We start from the raw sequence: 19,784 nt of genomic DNA on the forward strand, positions 1-19,784 counted from the left end.
TGATTTTAGAAAGAATGGATTTTCCAAGACTTTTTAGTGGCATGAAGTTTCAGTATAATTAAAATTAAGGTTTCTTTACATTTAATATTCAAGTAATGTATAATCGATTGAGGGGGTCAAAGATCTCCTTAGATTGGAAATAATTATTTTGAAATGTGTGTCAGTAAAAATAAAATTAATACATATCAGATATAAAAAGAAAATAATATATAATATATAATGAATAACGCAAATATCCCTAAATGGAGAACAAAATATTTGAAACAAAATTTAGAAAGCTGTAAATCAATAAATACTGATACAAATCAGATATATAACAAAATATATAAAAATAATATGACTAACGCAAATATCAGCTAGATTAGGAACAAAATATTTGAAATATATCCACCAATAGTAACTAATAGTCTAATACAAATCTGATTTTATTTTTCTTCTCATAATAGTAGTAACTAGGATTCTGTTTTGAATCTTAAAAACCAATAAAAGAAACTCAAAGATATAAAGCTTGTAAGAGTGTGGAAAGTATATAATCTTGATCTTCTACCAACGTCTATGTTTCCTGTAATTATTCCTGTAATATTGTATTCCCTTTCTTGCCTTCAGCTCTGTGCATATAAGAACAGAGCAACCAATCAATTGTATATACAAGTTCAATACTCAGTAAAGCAAAGGTGATATATTGAATTGATAAAAAGAGGCAATATATCTACAAATACTACAATACAATGAAGACGAATTGCAAGATTGGATTCATGAGCTTCCTAATGATTGCTTCAGTACTCATCATATTGCTCACGGTTCCAGGTTATATTCCGTATAAACGAGTTGCAGATCTCATGATATCTATCGAATAGCAAACTATGCAAAATATTATACTCCTTATTGTATAAGTACATCTCAGTACTCTTTTTATTTATTTTGGTTTGGGTGAAATGTAGCCAAAGTTGAAGCCGAGCCACAATGCATTGGACTGTGTGGAATGATTCTTGACTGTACGACTGCTTGCATCAGGATGGGATACCATTTTGGCCAATGCGTTGGCTTTAATGATCCGTATCAATGTTGTTGTGACCATTAAATGTTTCATATATGAGATGTATTGAAAATCATCAATCACAACAATTAATAAATCTCTGCGATTAGAACATATCTACCATCATCTGACTTTTTGATATTTGACAAATTTGATTTTTTTTTAATGGAAAAGATCATTTGAATATTATCATATTCTTGACTTTGATATTAAAAACCCCAGTTAAATTGGCTTCATGCAGTCTTCAGTTAACCGCTTTTTTTTGCTCTAAAACCACATTCTCATTTCATTAGCAGTAATAGTTGAGGATAATGGTGTATATTATAAGACACCTATCGCAATATCGCATAGTCCACCTTGGCCAACAAAAACCTGCACATCTAAATATACATATTAGGGTCTGAAATGTCAAAAAGAAAATCTAAAGATCAGTCAAAGCACAGCAGCACAAGTCCGAATCGAGCAAAGCTTCGTACAATTCTACTGTTAAACCGTATCATTGCTGATTTGTCTCATACAGTTTTATTATATATTGAAGTAAACTGCTCTGCACCATGTACGGTTATCACGTTAAGGAGAAATGTCTATGAGGCCGATGTGTTTGATTGTTAGTCTCACTCTCAGTGACATTAGTTTCTTTCTCAGAACCATGATAATTACATGTTAAGGAATTAAATATCTCTCTGACTGATACATGGTAAGGATTTAAATATCTCTCTGGTTGATACATGCTGACTGGAAAGAAGATGATCCTGAGATATGTCGTTTGCAAACTAATAAGCTCCATCACTAAACACTATGCATGTCTAATGTTTTTGAAATAAATAAAAAACATTAGTTAATGAATTTTATGAATTTTTAATACATTTTGATCGGTTTTTATCATTCTTGAAATAAATAAAAAACATTAGTTAATGAATGATAAATTTCTTGGGCTTCCACTTAAAACCAATTGGCAATTAGTGGTGTGATCCAAGTTTCTTATATATTACTTATGTCTCCATCATATATCCGATGTGGGATATTTTCTCCAATAATGAATTTTATGAATTTTTTTAATACATTTTGATCGGTTTTTATCATTCTTGAAAACTCAGAAACTTGGAAAGCGTTCTTGTTAATGCGATTTAGCCTGTATTGTGTATAGTGGCACACACTACTGGTTAAATGAATAGTCAAGCTTGGTCAACATCATGTTACATTGTTACTTCTTCACCTCCATTATATTACAACCCAATTTCAACTAATTTGATTTGTCTTATTAAACGAACCGAGTGGTAAAGGAGGAGAAACAGTAACATGTTCGTTGGCCAAACCAAACATCACATGACTCAAAAAGAGACCCTTCTTCTTCTTTAAAGCACACTTGCATCCTTGTCCTCATGAGTCATGATATGCAATCTCATGTGCTTCTTGTCTCTTCAATGTTTCCTTCTTAAGTCCCTACCACATTCACTTCCTTCACACCATTTCATTATTGGTTCTTTTTTGAACTAAGCTTTCATTTAGTTTTTTCAAGACCACTAGAAGCAAGATAAACAACTAAAGAAACAACTTTATATCAACGGAGGTGACAAGAATATTCATACAACTTTATATTACACTTGAGGGCGTTTAAACTAGGCCTCCGCATCCAATAGGGAAGTGTTATATAGCATGAACCCCAAACGTTAAAATAAAGAAGAAAATAGCGAGAGGCTGAGAGATCGGTAAAACCCCAAGAAAATGTTTTTTTTTTCTCTTATTTGATCTATTAACACCTGCGACCGGCTCTGCAGTTAAGAGCGCCAGAGTAAGAGGTCATGGTGCCTACGAGTGAAGATGACTTGGCCGACAAACTCGAAGCTCTGGCGTAGCCGGCTCCAGCTCCAGCTCCAGAACGTGTGAAAAATGCTCCGTTCAAGAAAAGATCTCCTTCTGATCTCCAGTTCCAGTGCTTCCATTTCGACTGTCCCGTGTACTCCCTCTTAGTCACCTGCCACATACCCAATCATCAATATATAAAAGTGCAATCGGGACTAAGAAGACCTCATCAACATGGTTTGGCATCAGCACACTTTAAAATGACATACCTCCTTAGCAAATGGGTTAACTGGGGCAAGAAAACGATTCCCCTGACTGTTTATAGTCGGGCCAGCACTACCACCAATTGCATACATCTCCCAATGCGTGTAGTCGTTGTTTACTACATGGAAGTATCCATGCCTACACCTGCAAACACCATAAGGTTTGTTTACTTGCCTAAACAAAAACCTACACAACTTCTCAAACCATATAATAACTAGCAGAGCTTGAGATTCTGTTTGTACCTTGGCATTCTCTGGATAAGACCCTCACCGAAATGGTTGTAAGCAATTGTGACTTGCATCACTTTGTCCCTCGTGTAAGAATCACTATGCCCCAACAACATAACCTGAATAACACGCAACGTTACTAAACCCCTATTTCTCAATTCCAATAAACCCTATAAAATGTGAAACTTTAGTTATAGAGTAGAAAGTCTTTAAATTAATAATTTTAGAATTATGGTATTTTATTACTTAATAATTAAAAAAAAACATTTCATACATATGTAAATTTTGCAAAATAAAAAGAATATTTGATTTACCCGTACATATATTGATAAATTTTATAGATACAAACTTCTACTTGGTACTAAAAATATTAACCGCAAATGTAGAAGCATTTTAAGGTGTAGAGTGACAAATAAATTATCTTAAAGTGTTTACAAAATATAAAGATAGTCACTATTTTTAAGTAAAATATTTTTATAAATATTATCTATAATATTTGTTAATTTATATTTACAATAAAATTATATTTCGTAAGATTTTTCAAAAGTTTATTATCTTATCGAATTGTGTTATGTTTACACTGATCCAACTCAAATCAGAATAGCTGAAATTTATTATTTTTTTGTAACTGAGTTTAATTTATTTATCTAGAACTAATTCATAGAATTTCTATAATATACCTCATTATGGTGCGTGAAGAAATTGTTAGAGACAGTAATCGCAGTGGAGCTCATAACGGCATCCACAAGCCCATCAGCGCAATTCGAGAGCGAGTTATGATCAATCCATATATGACTCGACCCGAAGATCGAGATGGCGTCACCATCAGCCATCGACCTCCACCCGTAATGCGTCGGGGAGCTTCTCACCATCGCGTTACCCGTGGGCTTGCAATCGTGTATATGTATCCCGTGGACTATAATGTTAGTAACGTACTGGATCGTGAGGCACGCGCCGTTCGCCACGTGGACGTTGACGCCGCGTCCGTCGATGGTCTTGAAGCTGTTCATGATCAGCTCCTGCTTCAGCGTGATGACCATGTCGCGCTTGAAGACGATCCAGAGCGGCTCCTCCTGGATCACGGCGTGGCGGAGCGTTCCCGGGACGGGGTTGACGGGATCGTCGTCGTTGGGGTCGGTCACGACGTAGTAGCGGCCGTCGCGGCCGCCGATCGCGTTGCGGCCGAATCCGATCGAGCAGTCCGCGAGGCGTTTGCGGCGGAGCTGCCATTTGCGGTCGCAGCGCCAGCAGTCGTCGATGGGGTTGCCGGTGGCGCAGGAAAAGTAGCCTAGTCGTCTCCGCTCCGTGCTGTTGCGGATGCTCCTGTAGAGGGAAAGATAATTTTTTTTTGAATTTTTACTGGATAAAAGGTTTAAAAAAAAACTAGAGAGAACAGTATACGTTTTTACTTTTAAGAATATCAGAAAATTACGATTTTTTTAATTGTGTAGTTTAATGTTTCTATGTTTTACAGTTTAATTATATTAATTTTATATAGTTATATTTCTACATATTTTAATGGAGAATAATACTTTTAGTAATTTATAAATACGCTGAATAAGATATAGTTTAATTGCTACTTTTGGGAGCTCAAATATTATTGATTAGTATAAAAAGTACCAAATGTACACCAGTAAACTAACCTTCTTAAGATTTTTTTTAATAATAAAATGGATAAATAGGCCTGATGATATACATAAGCCTAATTGATATGTTTAAGATATCACTCGCATAAGCTTATGTATTTTTTTATATTTCCCAAATATTTAGCTTAAAAAACGAATTTCCAGTGTGAGATGTTTTTAATTAGAACACAAAAACAAAGTCACCAGAAATTCTCAAAGAAAGAGTCAACTCTAAGAGATTTAAAAAAAAAGCATATATGGGTTTGGGTCCATGGTTGGGGTTAAATGATCTCATATAACTCTTGGATAGTTATGAAGGATGTATATGATTATTATTGCCTAACCTTTGTTGTCAAAAGTTTTATTGTACTGAAAATCAAAACAGGTACAAAAAAACTTATAGTGTGAATAAACTTTTCGTACTAGTTATCTATCGGTTTAAAGAAAAATCCAAGTTAAAAAGACAACACATGTCATGAAGTGTACGCGTCACTGCATGTGGAATGAGCATGTGCAAGGGTCTGGCCAATCATTGTTGCAAAGATTAATACATAATGAAAAAACATTACACATGTTCGCGAGCCTGGACCAATGCTACAATAATACACACAAACATCATTCACTACCTAAAATATCGTACTTCTTTCTAATATTTAGATACTTTTAGCATTATTGCCTTTTATGACGAATCCACGATAGACTTGCATGTGAGGATTATGAAATAAGAAAAAAGGTCACATGTATATAGGCTTTACATATAGTAGTGATGAAAATGATCTGTTATTCGTAGAATATATTTTTGTTTATATAGAAACTCACATGTCCACCATGGCAGCTACTTCCTCTGGTTTCTCAACTGCATGTTCATGCCATGTTTCATTCGACCTGTAAATCATATAATAAACCATCTAACAATTATTAATAACCTGATATATTATACTACAAATTATTAACAATTTCCTGTTCTTTAGGAGTGGAATAACTATACAATATACACTAAGATCATAGTGATGAAAAATGATCTATATGTTTGTTTTAAAAACTCTCATTAACCACTGGTATATATAAGCTGTAAGTTTTAGATTTGTGAGAGAAAATTGGTTTTCCTTTTCACCGTTGGTGAATCAACTAACGGTGATCGATGGTGAATCAAATAACCAAGCTTAGTTGATTACTTGATTGGTTCTATGAACAATATAATGCGTATAAGTTAAGCTAGATAAAAATCGTCAACGGATATCTAATTAGTCAATGTACAAATAATAACACGATTATGATGATGTTAATTATAAGTGATACCTGGATGAATTAACGCCGATAAACAGCGTTGCTACAAGTAATGCAGAAGCAAAGAGGATAAGTTTTGTGACAGCCATTGTTATGACTGTGGTCTTCTTGCTCTGTTCTGTCTTGTTGTCTCTGCCTGATGCAGAGGTCTTTCTCGAGGTAAAAGAAAGGAAAAGGAATGGGAGAAGAAGCGTAGAAGAAAGGCTACAAGAGAGAAGTTATTATATAAGAAGGCTGTGTAGCCTATCCCCATTATTTTATTTGGTAATTTACTGGAAAAGAATAATAAAATATAGAATCAATAAAGAAAATATGTAATAGTAAAACCCATATAAAAGAATATATTGTTTTTTTATCAACAGAATATATAGTTTTCCATACAGCGATGTCATATATATATATCTTAATATATCTTATGATTGCTATCTATCGATGGTTTTTATATACAGCAATGTTATTCCCTTTCTCATACGTTTTCTTTTAGCTATATTATATATAAATTACTCAATTATTCTTTGTAATGGTCTGTTATGACTAGGGTGGTATAGTCTCCTTTTGGGAGTTTTTGGTATAGTGTGTACTCTTGATGTACCTCTTTGATGATCAATGAAATATCTTAGACGGCAAAAGAAAAAAAAATTACACAGATATTGTGAATTATGAGCAAACGAAAAAATAGATGACTGAGATATCATATATGTATATGTGTAGTTATAAAGCTTTCAAACATATATCACTTTTCCCCTCAGAACATACAATTACAATTTGATATAGAGGTTAAAATAATGTATTAAAATGACAATATAAGGATGGGAAATGGATTAGATTTCTACTTTTTTTTTTTATTCTTATAGAAAATGGAAACACATGTGTAGGTGTACTTGGCAAAAATGCGAGTGTTTAGTGAGATGCCAATAATGAGTTGGCCAACAACAGTATCATGTCATGTGATTGGTATTCCTCATCTCTCTATTTCTCTAGCAGACTTATTGGATAATAATTTGTTAGAAACAATGAAAGGAAAAATACAAATTATAATTATAACTCATATAAAGTTATAGACAGCTAATTAAAACAGTACATACTGTATTGGATAATAAACCCATCCTTAGTGCAACGTATTGACTTTTCCCATGTGAGCACTGTACCTTATGATCATTACAAAGGTAATCTCAATTTTTAACTGCTAATAATGGTATATAATTATGCAATTATTAACTAATCATCGTTTGATAAGAGGGCAATCATTCTTGTTTCATAATAAATGTGTTGTACACACAAAAATTATTCATTTGCTCATGTATATGTGATATGCAACTATGTTTCTGGACACCATTCCATATAAGTTGCAGCAGCTCAGGACACTGAAACAAACCCCACAAAGTTACACATTTTAGGTACTTTGTTTTCATTTTCTGTCATATAAAAAATTATAGCATGTATCACATAAAACATTAAATTACCAAGTACACCCAAGTACTTTACAACTTTTCCTAAGTGAGTTGTAGTAAAAGCCAAAACCAAGGAGCAAAAAACAAAATACAAAACAAACATACAAGAGGTCACAACAATGCACAAGAGTAAAGAGGAGATTCTTGGGGGAAGGGGTGGGGAGAAAGTTACGAACAGCCAAAGCATCTTCTGAACGATAGGAATCCAGATGGTTCAGGAATAGGATCCGCAACATTTTGTTTCATAGTCGGAAGATGTTTGAAGAAGGCCTTCACAGCTCCAGCCACACCATCCTCGTCCTTCATTGCCTTTGCTAGAGTCTCTGCACTGCTCTTCACCTGTTCCCAATCATATGCTCAGTTTCATTTGTAAACCCCAATGGCATTGCCATGATCTCCAGGGATGAGCATATAAACACCATTGTGTTTGGTTTCTAAGAGAATTATTTACCTTATCGTCAAGCATGAAATTAATGGCATCTTCAAGCTTATGGAGTGAGAATTCGTCTACTGGGATTGGTGCAGGACCTACTCCTCTAGCATGCACTCGTTCCCCCCAGAAAGGTTGGTCTCCAAAGAAAGGCACGATTGTAGTTGGGCACTGTGTGTTTAAGAAAAAAAAGCAAGACACTTACTTGCATATTTAACTACTAAACTCTCATCTCATGAAGCAGATTTTTTAAAGCTTACACTCAAAATAAACTTACCGCTGCTTTAAGACCTGCAGCCGTTGTTCCAGCACCTCCATGATGAACCTGAAGGCAGAAGAACAACAGTTTCAGACAAGTAAAACGTGTGACTAGGTCTTAAAGATGCAACGAGAACACACTCACAAAATAAAAAGAACACACAATGCCAAACATCAAAATAAGCAACGAGATGTTCAGGGACTATACTATGAGGAGTTCAATCAAGAGTATTGTAAACATACCACTGCCTTGCATCTTGGGAATAACCAGTCATGTGGGACATTATCCAACAAGTAAACAAAGTCCTTCGGTTCTTTCACTGTATGAAAAGCCACATCAAACATTGTATATTATAATAAATATACCAATCAGGTAAAGCATGCAATAAAGGAAAAGGTCATACAGTTTCCAAGGCCACCCCAGCCTTTGTTGATGATTCCTCTCTGTTTGGTTCTTTGAAGTGCTTCCACAATGATTTCAGTCATTGTCTCTGGTTCTTGCACAGGCTTTTACCACAAATAAACACACAACGGTTAGATACATTATTTTCAATTTCCTATAGAAAAAAATACTATTCCGGTGAAGAAAACTCACGAGACTACCAAAGCCGATGTAAATAGGTTTGTCACCAGCTTCTAGCCATTTCACAAGTTCTGCAGGAGGTTCATAGTTTGATGCAAGATCAAGGAAGCAGAATCCCACTACATCTATTTGTGGGCCCCAGTCTGAAAGTAACGATATAAATGGCTATTTATCAAAACAGAAAAAAAAACATCCATCGGTGAGCTCATAAGAGAGCACTAACCTTTGGGCTTTGGGACTAGATGAGGACTCCACATATATCCATATGGAATATTAGAACCAGAGCTTTGTGTTCCACTTAGATATGTGACAGGCCGCAGCTTCAGTTTCTTTTTCCTAAGGTCATTTATCATGTCCCTTATTCCAAGCCAGATCAGTGAATCCACGATTTGATACGAAAGCTGAAAAAATTGCATTATTGTTAAAAAGAAGAAGTCAAGTTTTATAGCAATATCTGAGTAAACAAGTCTCTCACTCTGTATCCTGCTGGTTGTTTGACACGTGACAAAGGGTGTGGAAACTCACTGGTTGGCCTGTTTCATTGTTCAATAGCAGAAAGTTAATGAATGATTCTGAACAGAAAGAACATTCATTTCAATACAAGACTTACGTCCAAGGCATGGTGAAAAACACGTGAATCGGTATCCTTAGTGCTTCTGCCACATGGGTATGTCCTGCAATGGCGGCGATTCCCAAAGTTATAGTTACCATTTAAAAGTGAATCTATGATAAGTGAGTAAGCTAGTTAAAACAAAACATCTCAATGCTTCACATTCAAAAGCTACTGAATGAAACTAACCATATGCTGGAGGATTGGCGATAATAGCGTCGGCTTTAAAGGAGATCCCAGAGTCTGGATCAGGTTCTTTACACGCTGGAAGTAGAGAGTTTATGATGTCCTTCATTTGGTTTCGTTGTACTGGAATCTCTGAAGGGCCTGACGGCAGAAACCCCTTGTTCTTAACCATATCTGTACACAAACGTTAGCAAAGGAAACCGATGAGCTGATATATATTAAGTAACAAGGAAGAAGAGAAGAACATGAATGTTGGGAAGAAGAAACATACATTCGGCTAGCACTTTAGGATCTCCACCTAAAGGATAAAACTCCAAACCAGCAGTCAAAACAAACTCTTTGAAATTTGCATGAGTTGCAAGTCTAACTCTATGCCCATAGTCCTGCATAAATTTCCATTATTTTTTTATAAAGTAAGGTTATATATACTACAAACTCCACTGAAAAAATCAAAAAAATATAAAGTTATAAGATAAGTCATGGCAACCTGAAGGCGTTTGGCGATAGCAACAAAAGGCTGAACATCACCACGCGTTCCGACGATAAGCATGACGATTTGCATAGGAGGGATGTACTGAAGGTCTACACCATCAATAGCCTCATCAGGGCAAGCACCGTTTTTGGAATCATCAGGGTCCAGAGCAATAGGCTGTGGGATAGCATCTGCTGGGACTTCAAACTCAACCGTCCCATCATGTTTCACCGTAGCTATACGGTTCAACAATTTTAGCTGCAAAGAAAAAAAGAAGACTTTTACTAAAAATAGAAGATTACAAGAGAAGGAGAATAGAATGTTTTTTTTGGTAGACCTTCTTGCCAGCAGAGAGTCTATCATCGAAAATCTTAGCGGCATCCTCGGCGAGAATGTGAGTAACTTTGTCTTTCGGCTGTTGCCTCTCAGTCTTTGATTTATCTAACCTAGGCTGCTTTGAAGACGATACTGATGATGATGATGCTTCAGCCTTATCACTACTCGATGAACCTTCCACAGGCATTGTCCATACTCTACCAAAGCTTTTACTACCTGAAAAAAAAAACACACACAGACATCAAAACCAGACATCGAAGTTCAAAACTATATTCAAAATCGGATTGGATCCAAACAAAAGGAATCAACTTTAAGCCTACTCAAAACGAGATACCTGAAGATTCAGCAACAGCAACAGGAGACTCCTCCGGTTTGGTTGTCTCAACTACTTCAGAGCCATTGGCTACGCCGTCTTCAATCTCCTCGATTTTCACGGAAGCACGGTCTGAGCTTGAAGATGATGAAGAAGAAGAGGAGGAAGAAGCTCTGCCGAGTTTAGCCGGCGATGTTTCCGGCATCATATCCTCTCTCTCTATCTAACTCTCACCACGATCTGGATCCTCCCGTTTATATATAAACGATAGAATCTCGTCCTCCTTCTACTCCTCCTCGGTGTCTATCGAATTTGCGTAAGCGTGTTTTGTGAATCCCAGAAAGTATAACTAACTATACGATTCCTTTCTTGTAATACTTCGAAAATGGAAAAAAAATATTTAAAAAGAAATGAAAAATATGTTCGATTGTCTCTTCTTTACTTACACTCGAGAGAGAGAGAGAGATAAGCGGCACGTTCGGACAAAAGGGGGAAGGATGGGCTGGCGTGGTGGTTCGCTCCGGTTAAGGCTACGATTTCGCAAATAACTGTCGGATGGATGGGTAATTAAGTCAATTTCTATTGACTAGAATCAACTGGCTGGAAATATATATTCCTTGAAACGCTGTCGTATTACTTTGACAGCGAATCTCTTGCTCTTGCTGTCATTTCGTATTTTACGTCCTTGTCGGCTCTCTCCTTTTCCCACTCTTCCCCTCCCCTCCTGAGTATAGATTCACAATTAAGATACTTTCCATATTTATGCCCAAAACTTTATATATTAAGTATTAGTTTATATCACCATTTCTCTGATACTTTTCCAATTTTATTTTCGCTATCTTGTATATGTTTTCTCCCCTGGATATAAATTCACAATTAAGATTGCATTTTGGATAACCAAATCATCATCTAAACAGTAAGGTGCTGTGGTGTAGTGGTTATCACGTTTGCCTTACACGCAAAAGGTCTCCAGTTCGATCCTGGGCAGCACCAATTTTTTATTCGTAATCCGTACAACGTAAGAAATTTGTTGACGAGTGGCAGGTAAGTTTAGCTGTCTTTTTTGTTTTATGCTCATTTTTGCTTCAATACTCTTCATCTACAATGTTTATAATTGGTTTTTGTTTTTCTTGTGCAAATCATTTTAATTTGATTAACTCACGCTTGGCAATGCAAAATATACAAGATGTTGTAATAAGATGTTGACAAATACAATTTAAAAGGTAAGCCATATTTAATTACAAGAAACAAAAGACGGATCACAAGCTAATTTAGCACACTAGGCTATGCAGAAGGTAAAGCGAAAGAAGCAAAAAAAAGGAACACACTTCAGACAAAGCGACATAGTACTAGGCTATGGAAACTACCAAAGGGAGATTTACAGAACTATATTCAGACAAAAACGACATGATTCAACCTTTTTGGAAACAGATTGCCATGCCTAATTTTAAAGGGTCATTTTAGATAAAGTAAAAAGCAGGCAGCAGCAAATTGCCCATATAGCTTAGAAAATGGGACATGAAACAGCTTAGGCTTGGTTTTAGTGTCTTTTTTTTCATGTGTGAACTTGTTGGCTTTGTGCAAAGAAGTACATTTTTTTTGCAGCTCAAATCTAAAACGCTCTTTATATGTTCTTAAGATATTTGATAACCCAACATAATCAGTGGATCAAACTAAAGGAACAGTAGAATCAAAATCGCTTTGATGAAGTATAACATATGGTATATATGGAAAGGGAGTAGTAGCACATAAATAAAGGCAAAGAACAAAAACATTTTCTTGTTTTAAAATCACTCATCTTGAGGCAAATCAAGAAGTGCAGCCATTGGTATTTTAGCATCGATTTGGAAACCGTCTCCTTCATCCATGGCTGTAGCTTCATTCTTCTTTGAATAATCTATTTTGAAATCATAGTCTCCGTCCATGGCATCCTCACCACCGCCTCCTGCTTTCTTCAACTTCTTCCTCTTATTCTTCTCTGCTTTCTGCTTCTTTGTATTCAGCATGCTTTCCGCTGCGTACAGCTTCCTGTTCTGCCTGCTCGCCTCTGACTTGGAGTTTCCCGTCTCTTCCTCCTCTTCCCCGTACAGCTTCCTGTTCTGCCTGCTCGCCTCTGACTTGGAGTTTCCCGTCTCTTCCTCCTCTTCCCCTCCCATAGATTCATCACCATCATTGTCAAGACCAGCCTCTTCTTCTTTGGTCCGAGTCTTAGAACCATCCTGTGGTAAATAACCAAAAGGTTTAAACCATACCAAACAAGTTACATAGCACAAATGGAATCAATAGAGAATCTATTAACCAACCAACCTCGATCATAGCTTCATCGAAGTTGAGAGGACCATTGGAAGGAATCTCAACAGGATTGAAGTCGCTAACAGTCTTCAAACTCCCAATGAAAGAGGATTCACCACTGTAAACCTCATCAATGTTGAACTCCTTAGCCAACTCCGTCACAATCTTTGACTCTGCGTGCTCGCCTTGATCCCTCTTTGGCGGCATTGTGTAGAATGGAATTTTACCTGCAAACATCATTCAAAAAAAAACAATCAGTTAGATAGAATAAACAGAGGTTTTCAAGATTCCAAGTGAACTAAAAGATGATCTCCTCACCTTCATTCCAGTCATGCAACACAATCCTCGCAGCAGCTTCAATATCCACAAGACCACCCTTCTTAAGCTTACCCCTAACGGTGGCTACTTTATAAAGAAAATCATCAACTGCCTCGAAGCTCGTGATCTTGTACAGAGTCACCAGCAGCTGTGGTGAACAAAGCTTGAGAATCTCCTTAACTATAAGCAGAAGAGTTAACAGTTAGAGATCACTAAGATTATCGATTCAATTATAATTAGCATTATCTCCAATTTTACCTGGACTAACTGGATCTTCCAACTTCTCGATTCTTTTACAGTTCCGGAGAGCTATAGACGCATCATTTCCTGAAGATTTGAGCATAACAACTCCAGGACAATCCAACAACTTCACGTTTTTATCCAAGTGAACTTCTTGCAGAGACCTAGTCAGTCCAGGAGTGGCACCGACATTGACAACATGAGCTCTCTTCAAACTGTTGATAAGACTACTCTTCCCTACATTAGGCAATCCGATAATACCAACTGTAATAGATTTTTTCAACTGCCAAAAACGAAACAACAAAGGAGGATTAGGTCAAAACTGCATGATGTATCTCAATGCTCTGAATGTAAACTATCAAATGCCAAACCTCATGACTTCTTGAGTAGTTTTTCAGTAACTTGATAAGAGTGTCTGCTCCAAGACAATCACTCGTCTGCAAAATATTGCTTGGTTTCGATTCTTTCGATGCTTTCGATGATTTCGATGATTTCCAACCCAAGTTTGATCTCTGTTCCTGTGTGCTACATTTGAAGGCAACAGCTGGAAACTCTTCCCTAAGGTACTTGAGCCATTTCTCAGCAGCCTCTCGGGGAACAAGATCTGGGACAAAAAGAGATTATGAGTCTCTAATGATTGACAACAACAACAGCAACAGCACGAGCAGAGAGTTTTATATAGAAAGCTTTTTACCAATCTTGTTGAGAAGCAACACGAGGTGCTTATTTGGACCAGCTTGCATCACCATCCTCTCCATGTCGGTACAACGCGTGCCAAGGGGATCACGGGCATCAAGAACCTCCAGAATGACATCGGATAAGTCAATGACTTTAACAAGCTCCTTGTAGAAAGCTCTCTCCGAGTTATCTGTGAAACAACAGACATCAGTGAATGTAATAGGCAGATAGAGATCCAAATCAAAAGCACAATAATAACACTCACCTCGAACATTGACAAGTCTACTTGAATCATCTCCGGTCTTGGTATCCTCATCTTCATCCACAGCAGCCAAACCAAGTTTCCTCTTTTTGGTCTGAAATGCATTTAGTCAGTGAGATCAGAACACAAACACACACACTTCATAATAATTTATTACAAGAAAACCAAACAGCAACACACAAAAAGAACATGTCTTTAACCAAAAGTTTGATGAAAAGATGATACCTTTTCTCTGTGTGCCTCTTTCTTCAGTTCAATCTCCTCGATGGCACTGGCACGTCGATCTTCGAAGGCCTTAAGCTCTTGTTCCTTGAAAGGATAGTCGTTGGGGATACCTGGGTCCTTCTCTGCTCTCGGCTTACGGTTAAACCCGAGCTTATTAGCCTCCTTTGCCTTCTTCTTGTGGTGCAACTTGACCTTCCTTAGAACCTTGTTCTTCTGCTTCAAGGTCACTCTCTTACTCTTGCTCTCTGCAAAAAGGAAAACATAATCACAACATCAAACAACAATTAAAAAGACACTTAGAAAAATATCGAGATTCAATAGAGGGCTTTTAGCTTACTTTTACCACATTTCGCCATCTCTGAGAGCGGAGCTTGAGAAGGTTTAGAAAAGAAGGGTTTATGGAGAAGGAAAGGAAGATATCGGCGGCGATTAGGGTTTTGCTGATCACCAACCCGACCCGACTCTGTTTTGAGTCAACTAGGTCTGGAGGTTCGGTAAGGTCGGTTCAAAGAAATGTATTTATATAAATTATACGAAATTTTTGAACCGAATTAACTAAATTTTGAATCGAACTAACCGTATTACGGTTCGGTTCAGATAAATAAAAATTTTGAGGCTTTTATAGTGTTCACAAATAAGATAAAGAAATTAATAAAAAGTTGGGGTGAGAGAAGTTCGAACTCTCGACCTCGAAGCTTGCCGGTTAAACCCTTGTAAAATCCCCAGTTTCCTGAAACTGCGTTTGACCACCGAAGATCGAAGCCCAGAAATGTCTAGCAGAAGCCTCAACTTGAAGAAAATCTCATGGCTTTCTTCTCGGATCATCTCAGGTTCGTAGCCTCGAATCCTCTCAAGCTTTCTCTGTGTGTGTGTTTTCACTAATTCAAGAATCCTTTTGTTCACTAGGAAACATTCAATGGGGATATCAGCGACATGTTGCTATCGGTGGAGACAGGAACATTCCGTCGGACACATTGGTCGGAACTCGCGGGTGGGTTAATTCGATTTGATTAAATGTATCGTCTTTTCGATTTTAGGATTTATTGTATTGGACCAGTTTGTTTCAGATTTGCGTCAGTGAAACGAAAGTCTCGAGCTTCTTCTCCCTCTTCCTCTTCCCCACATACTGATTTGCTCACTTATGTTAGAGGTTCACTTGATAAACTTGAAGGTAACTGATTCTTGTTTACTAACTTGGTTATTATGTCATCTGTTTGTTTTGCTTTGTGTTGTGTAAACATAGTTTGGTGGTGATTGGAACTCTTTTTAAGGTCCTTCCCATCATTGGTTGAATCGTGACGCTGCTGAGACTAGTAAACAGCTTGTCAAGGAGAAAGGGACTTATGTAGTTCTCGCTGGAGATTTGCTTTATGGAGATCCCAGTGGTTTCTTTGAGAAACTCAAGTTGCTTCAGCAGAGGTTTTAAGAAAGCTTCTTTGTTTAAATCATGGCAATTTAACAGGGTTTGTTGGCTAAGCGTTTTTTTGGGTCTTGTTTTGAAGGTCTCCTGGAGTCTGTTTCATGGGCATTCACTTTAGTGATCAAGCTAGAATCACTGATGATCGAACTGCTTTAGCTGAGTTGATTGTGAAGGAATATCTTACTTTTCCTGTACTGCTTTCTGAGAAAGAGTTTCCAAAGGTAACACATATCGTATCTCCAAGGAAGATACATTTTGTTGTAGATTATTCTCTCAAGTTATATGCTTTATTTGTCAAGTTTTTTTTTTGTTTGCTACTTCGTTTTAGTCAAGTGGAGAAGAAGTGCGCTACTTCGTGTTCAGAGATTTTAAGAATCCTTTAATCTACCAAGACAAGGATCTGGATATTGCTTCTGTAGCTAAAGGTAATGCCTACTATATCATCCTATTCACTACAATTCTCTAACACTGCCATTGCTATTGTTTCATGGTCATCTTAAAACAAACAAGAATTTCATCTTGCTTCTCTAGGCTGCGTTTAGATATTAGATTGTTCCTTGCATTGTAGATCACACATTCAATGTTCCTCAGAATCTACAAAGGCGAATTACATCTAATAGTTCCGTTGATTTGTGTGTTTAATTGCGTACTCTGGTTTCTTCTTCTTGTGCTTTGCTGCAGATCTTGACAGCCTTAGTCAAGATACTGAGAAATCCAAGTCCGTCAAACTTTTCACCAACACTTGGTCTAAACAGGCTGATGCTATCAAGGAACCACATTTCTCTTCTTTCTTGCAGGATTTGTTTCTTTACTTTCCAGGTATATATCTCTTCACTCTTCTCTTCTTCTTTTCTTTTTATTCTTTTTGAGTTTTGTCTGGATATCACATCTTATCTTTCATGCTACTCTCTAAGTACTCTTTGTGTGTGACATTCTCCGTAACAGGTTGTCTCTCTGCAGACGAAGTTGGAGATTGTCTGTTTCTTTCTGATAGCAACCATCATCGTATTATCATATCCAATTATAGTGGTGAGATCTTAGACAGCGTAAGTGAACTGATTCACATCCGAGAAAGTCTCAGTTATCTAGATCTCTTTGTTCAAGAAGAGGCGTTTTAGAGAAAATGTTCATCTGGAGACAATGTGTCTGTTTCAGATTGGTTGTTTCCCAGGTTTTGAGGATGGGGAATTTGAATCTGCTAAGATGTTACGTCCTGCAGCCACCCTTTATGACGAAGAGGAGGATTGCCTTTACATTGTAGATTCTGAGGTATTACTCCCTACAAGAAGTTGCAAATAGTTCTGATCACTGAGTATTAATCATGTTAAGATTGTTTTGTTTCTTTAATCTTTTAAGAACCATGCCATTAGAAGAGCAAATATAAAGACGCGGGTCCTGGAAACGGTATATCCAAAGGTTATCAAGAAGAGTGGTGGCTTATGGTCTTGGATAATGGAGAAAGTGGGTATTGAAAAAGATGACGATACAACAGTTGATGCCGACGCTCAATCAGAAGAGTCTGATGCTCCCTCCCTGATGTTTCCATGGCATATACTGAAACGTGATAATGATACTCTTCTAGTCATTAACAAAAGGTAAACATATTAGTTAAAGTTGGTTATTGATTACATCAGGAAAAGGCTCATTCTATTGTCATGTTTTTTTTCAGCTGTTCGAAGTTGTGGATAATTAATTTACCTTCAGGAGAGATCGAAGAAGTCGTGGAAGGTTATTACATATAACCAGCTTATGGTACTGCTTGTTTATCTATGTTCTCTGACATATTTTTCTCAAAATTTGAAGGGCTCCAGGGGATAATGGAGATCTGTGGCGAATTGATCACGGAGAAGCTATCAGTCTTGAAATATTTGCCTTCTACTTGGTTGCAACAGCAAACTAAGGCCATCACCTCATGCAAGGAGCTGCCAAGTGCTGCTCTCTTGTCTTCTTTCTCCAAATTTGGAGACGACATTGTCATGACAGATATAAGTAAGAACAGCTTTGTTTACATTGTTTCATCTCTGTGCATCAACTTATGTGTTATCTCTCTACTTATGAAAGCTGGTCAGAGGGTGTTGAAGCTAAATAGAGAATCTGGAGCATGCTCTAGTATACAGTTTTCAAACATTGGGATCCTTGGGTTGCCGTATTGGTTGTCCACGCCACTGGAGAGAGTTTTCAATCTGTTAGTGAATCCTTTTCCATTGATTAATAGCACTATCCTTGTTCTAAAGCTTACTTAACTGATGTTGTGCTCTTTTTGATTCAACCAAAACAGAGCCAGCGGAGTACCGGAAGCACACATCAGCCATACTCATCAACTCCGGTTATTACCAGGTGAGAAAAACCCTAATGTTTTGACACTAGCTGCATCACAAAGATGGTTTTGACATTTGGGTTCCGGTCTGATTCTACTAGTGCTAATCTTCTGATTTTTAACAGGTAAAATTAGCATAACGTTGAAGATAGAGATCCCTCAATGCACAGAGCTTGTTGAACCGGTACAAGAAAGCTGCATCTGGCGACAAGCAAGAGGCTCAATCACCGAAGTCTCAAATGCTGGAAGTGCAGTGGAACCTTCTGAAAAGGTCTAAGAGAGTTACATTCACTTTTGCCCTGGTTTAGTTCCCCAAGGTGGCTCAAGAAGTTTTGTTTTGCATGAGTTGCAGGTTGGAATCTCACAACAATGGTATGATGAGTTAGATAACCTCGCCAAAGAAATAGTCAACCCTGAATTAGCTGAGGAAGAGGAAGAGAAAGAAGAAGATGTTTCCGAGGTCGAGAGTGGAGATGATGGACGGATACGCATCGATTGCTCTGTTAATACAAGTCCTGGCTCAAGCGAGGTAACGCCTAGAATCTTCTCTCAAGTCTCTAATACTGTGGTTTAACCGTTTTAAGGATCAAATATAACTTTTAGAATCGTGTTTGTGCAGCTTATTGTCTATGCAGCGTTGTATTTGAGACTTGCAAAGAACGTAGAGACAGAAGGTGCGAGCCAGGAAGAGCTGGCGAGAAGAATAGCAGATGTTTTAAAGCCGGCAAGGAACATGACGACTATGGATGAAGATTTGTTTGTGAAAGTGTTGTTGAAGTCAAAGAGAGAAGTGAGAGACATTGTCTTCTTGAAGCCGGTGCATGTGCGCATAAGGTTTGACACGATGGATCATCCAAAGGCAGATAACTCGAGAGACATTATCTTGACAGATTCTTCTGCTCAGATCGATGTCCGTCTTTGAGATGACGTCAATGCTATGCTCTTACACATAAGTACTACTCTTGGCGAGTCAAAAAGAAACATTCATAGTGTGGCACATTACAAGGTAAGCAATATTATTAGTCGGCCCAGTTTTATGTAATGAGGTCACAATCACAAATTATTCAAAATAATCCTAATGGATATTGTATCAATCTCAATCGTATTTTCAAAGAGTCATAGAGAAGGGTTGTTGACTTGATTTTGTAAAC

General features: G+C 37.3%; 5 protein-coding genes and 1 non-coding gene across 7 annotated transcripts; 3 read left to right on the forward strand and 3 right to left on the reverse strand.

The window, feature by feature from the left end:
* Positions 1-406: 406 nt before the first annotated feature.
* LOC108861184 (putative defensin-like protein 73) lies at positions 407-1,081 on the forward strand. Its single transcript, XM_018635012.2, has 2 exons — positions 407-807; positions 942-1,081. Exons 1-2 carry the CDS (start codon positions 729-731, stop codon positions 1,079-1,081), a joined length of 219 nt encoding a protein of 72 aa, XP_018490514.1. The 5' UTR covers positions 407-728.
* A 1,490-nt stretch (positions 1,082-2,571) lies between these two features.
* On the reverse strand, positions 2,572-6,446 carry LOC108862306 (probable pectate lyase 8). Its single transcript, XM_018636395.2, has 6 exons — positions 6,255-6,446; positions 5,775-5,840; positions 4,011-4,653; positions 3,346-3,449; positions 3,109-3,247; positions 2,572-3,011 (listed from the first exon to the last, which is right to left on the reverse strand). The coding sequence occupies exons 1-6, from the start codon at positions 6,329-6,331 to the stop codon at positions 2,790-2,792; spliced, it is 1,251 nt and encodes a 416-aa protein (XP_018491897.2). The 5' UTR covers positions 6,332-6,446; the 3' UTR covers positions 2,572-2,789.
* Positions 6,447-7,665: 1,219 nt separating this feature from the next.
* LOC108862305 (sterol 3-beta-glucosyltransferase UGT80A2) lies at positions 7,666-11,380 on the reverse strand. Its single transcript, XM_018636394.2, has 14 exons — positions 10,903-11,380; positions 10,570-10,784; positions 10,248-10,490; positions 10,032-10,143; positions 9,764-9,934; positions 9,575-9,638; positions 9,440-9,497; positions 9,188-9,365; positions 8,977-9,107; positions 8,786-8,888; positions 8,625-8,701; positions 8,401-8,448; positions 8,145-8,294; positions 7,666-8,032 (listed from the first exon to the last, which is right to left on the reverse strand). Exons 1-14 carry the CDS (start codon positions 11,087-11,089, stop codon positions 7,862-7,864), a joined length of 1,908 nt encoding a protein of 635 aa, XP_018491896.1. The 5' UTR covers positions 11,090-11,380; the 3' UTR covers positions 7,666-7,861.
* Positions 11,381-11,801: 421 nt separating this feature from the next.
* Positions 11,802-11,874, forward strand: TRNAV-UAC (transfer RNA valine (anticodon UAC)). The gene has a single exon. It is a non-coding gene; the product is annotated as a tRNA-Val (tRNA).
* A 692-nt stretch (positions 11,875-12,566) lies between these two features.
* LOC108863563 (guanine nucleotide-binding protein-like NSN1) lies at positions 12,567-15,394 on the reverse strand. The gene is made up of 9 exons (XM_018638025.2): positions 15,234-15,394; positions 14,897-15,141; positions 14,675-14,765; positions 14,426-14,599; positions 14,103-14,335; positions 13,750-14,014; positions 13,492-13,671; positions 13,189-13,400; positions 12,567-13,100 (listed from the first exon to the last, which is right to left on the reverse strand). Exons 1-9 carry the CDS (start codon positions 15,250-15,252, stop codon positions 12,672-12,674), a joined length of 1,848 nt encoding a protein of 615 aa, XP_018493527.1. The 5' UTR covers positions 15,253-15,394; the 3' UTR covers positions 12,567-12,671.
* A 181-nt stretch (positions 15,395-15,575) lies between these two features.
* Positions 15,576-19,771, forward strand: LOC108857050 (uncharacterized). 2 transcript variants are annotated; one of them, XM_018630973.2, is made up of 17 exons: positions 15,576-15,726; positions 15,803-15,887; positions 15,964-16,067; positions 16,168-16,315; positions 16,399-16,537; positions 16,645-16,741; positions 16,998-17,135; positions 17,262-17,362; positions 17,472-17,585; positions 17,673-17,911; positions 17,986-18,044; positions 18,120-18,305; positions 18,378-18,501; positions 18,595-18,653; positions 18,759-18,904; positions 18,986-19,162; positions 19,253-19,771. In XM_018630973.2, exons 1-17 carry the CDS (start codon positions 15,666-15,668, stop codon positions 19,553-19,555), a joined length of 2,280 nt encoding a protein of 759 aa, XP_018486475.1. In that variant the 5' UTR covers positions 15,576-15,665; the 3' UTR covers positions 19,556-19,771. The 2 variants fall into 2 exon arrangements, with proteins under 2 accessions (XP_018486475.1, XP_056842449.1); XM_056986469.1 differs by having other exon boundaries at positions 15,578-15,726; positions 15,954-16,067.
* The last annotated feature ends 13 nt before the right edge of the window (positions 19,772-19,784 follow it).

The sequence above is a fragment of the Raphanus sativus genome, chromosome 5, assembly GCF_000801105.2.
Source record: "Raphanus sativus cultivar WK10039 chromosome 5, ASM80110v3, whole genome shotgun sequence".
NCBI classification, from domain to species: Eukaryota; Viridiplantae; Streptophyta; class Magnoliopsida; order Brassicales; family Brassicaceae; genus Raphanus; species Raphanus sativus.